This window comes from Trypanosoma conorhini (genome assembly GCF_003719485.1).
Source record: "Trypanosoma conorhini strain 025E chromosome Unknown Tco_14.4_contig_01063, whole genome shotgun sequence".
NCBI lineage: Eukaryota > Euglenozoa > Kinetoplastea > Trypanosomatida > Trypanosomatidae > Trypanosoma > Trypanosoma conorhini.
In genome coordinates, this window is record NW_021705150.1 from 1 (window position 1) to 1,563 (window position 1,563).

Consider the following 1,563-nt stretch of genomic DNA (forward strand, 5'->3'; position numbering starts at 1 on the left):
CGTCTTCGCCCACAACGTCGTGGAGGGCCCCGCCGCTCCCGCGACGCTGCAAGCCAGGGCGAGCGTGACGCCGCCGGCGGCGTTGCTGGCGGGCTGCAACACGAAGGACGGGGCGGAGTTGACGTACTTGGACGCCTTCGCGGCAGCCCGCCGGGTGGAATGCGGCGCCTGCAAGGACGGCGACGCGGCGTGCCGCGTGCCTGGGCCGGAGATGTTTGGAGCCGCCGCGGTGCCGCGGCCGGAGGCGCCTGTGGACACGAGCACTGGGCTGCGTGGTGGGTCAGACGCTCACAAACGTCTCACTGGACATGTGGAAGACGCACCACTGCTACGTGGGCGTGACCTTCAGCGGCGCGGGCGCGGTGGCGAAGTTCTCGCTCACGCGAATGCCGCTGCACCTCCCTATCAACATCACCTTCTCTGGGTGCACGTTCCTGGACGGGGCCGCGCTGCAGTTCGTTGGGGGCGATGAAGCGGCGGAGTCCGCTGGAGTGCTGATCCGCGTGCACAGGACGGTGATGAAGTCCTCCGTTGTGGCTTTCTCGCGTGCCCTCCCGCAGCGCTGCGACATCGCGGTCACGGAGGTTGACGCGGTGCAGCCCTCCTCGGTCTCCTTGCCGGGCGTTGGGGACAGCTCGCACAGCGTGGTGACGCTGGAGAGTGTCGTGTTGAATGCCTCTTCGCTGTTGGTCAGCAACGTCAGGGCGCGTGCGTCCGGGTATTACGGCAAACCAGGTGTGCATTCGCCCGGGTACCTGAAGCTGGTGGGCGGCAGCTCCCTGTACGTGCGGTACTGCAGCTTCGAAGATTACACGCATCTCCTCTACGCGTATAGTCTGAGCCTCAGCGATCACTCCGTTTTGGCGGTGCTCAACAACACAATGAGCGCCGGGATGTCCTTCCTGTTCCAGCTCTCCGGGTACAGTGTGTCGGACCACAGCGTCCTGCGCGTGGTGGGGAACCGCGGCCCCGTGTCCTACGCCATCTTCATGTACAACTCGTGGTCCGTCCAGCAGTCGAGCTGGCTGGATTGGCGCGACAACGACGTGGGAGCGGGGGAGATGTTCTACCACCTCGCGTCAGCGCCTATCAGCGTCGACAACAGCAGTGCGGTGACGCTGACGGGCTGCAAGATGGGCTCCACGGGGGTGTCGCGGTCCCTGCTGAAGCACGCTGACGCCGGCTACAAGTTCACCGCGGGGTGCCTGACGGTGGCGGGGAAGGTGCTGACGGCGGCTGAAATGGGGCGCAACGGCATCGACAAAGTGACGACGGTTGCGGCGTGCGGGGAGTGCACGAAGGACGGCGACTGCTTCGGTGCGCTGACAACGGCGGTGCGCGGCTGCAAGTGCGAGTGCGCCAGTGGAGGGCACGGCGATGTGTGCGCCCCGGCGCCTGTACCTGTCGGCCCGGTGCCTGTGCCATCCCCGCCGTCCCCGCCGCCCCCACCGGCGTTTGGCGAGTGCGTCAGCGACGTGGTGTACCCCGAGGTGACGCAGGCGGTGGGCAGCGGGCTGTCGTGGCTGTGCTACCGCAACGTGACCTTCAGCGGGGGCGCATGAT

General features: G+C 67.1%; 2 protein-coding genes across 2 annotated transcripts; both read left to right on the forward strand.

Moving 5' to 3' along the window:
- Tco025E_09318 (putative dispersed gene family protein 1 (DGF-1)) lies at nt 1-472 on the forward strand (the record flags this gene model as incomplete). Its single annotated transcript, XM_029376138.1, has 1 exon — nt 1-472. A coding segment is annotated over one exon (472 nt), but the record flags the coding sequence as incomplete, so codon positions are not given.
- Nucleotides 473-518: 46 nt separating this feature from the next.
- Tco025E_09319 (dispersed gene family protein 1 (DGF-1)) lies at nt 519-1,562 on the forward strand (the record flags this gene model as incomplete). Its single annotated transcript, XM_029376139.1, has 1 exon — nt 519-1,562. One exon carries the CDS (start codon nt 519-521, stop codon nt 1,560-1,562), a length of 1,044 nt encoding a protein of 347 aa, XP_029223769.1.
- Nucleotide 1,563: the final 1 nt, after the last annotated feature.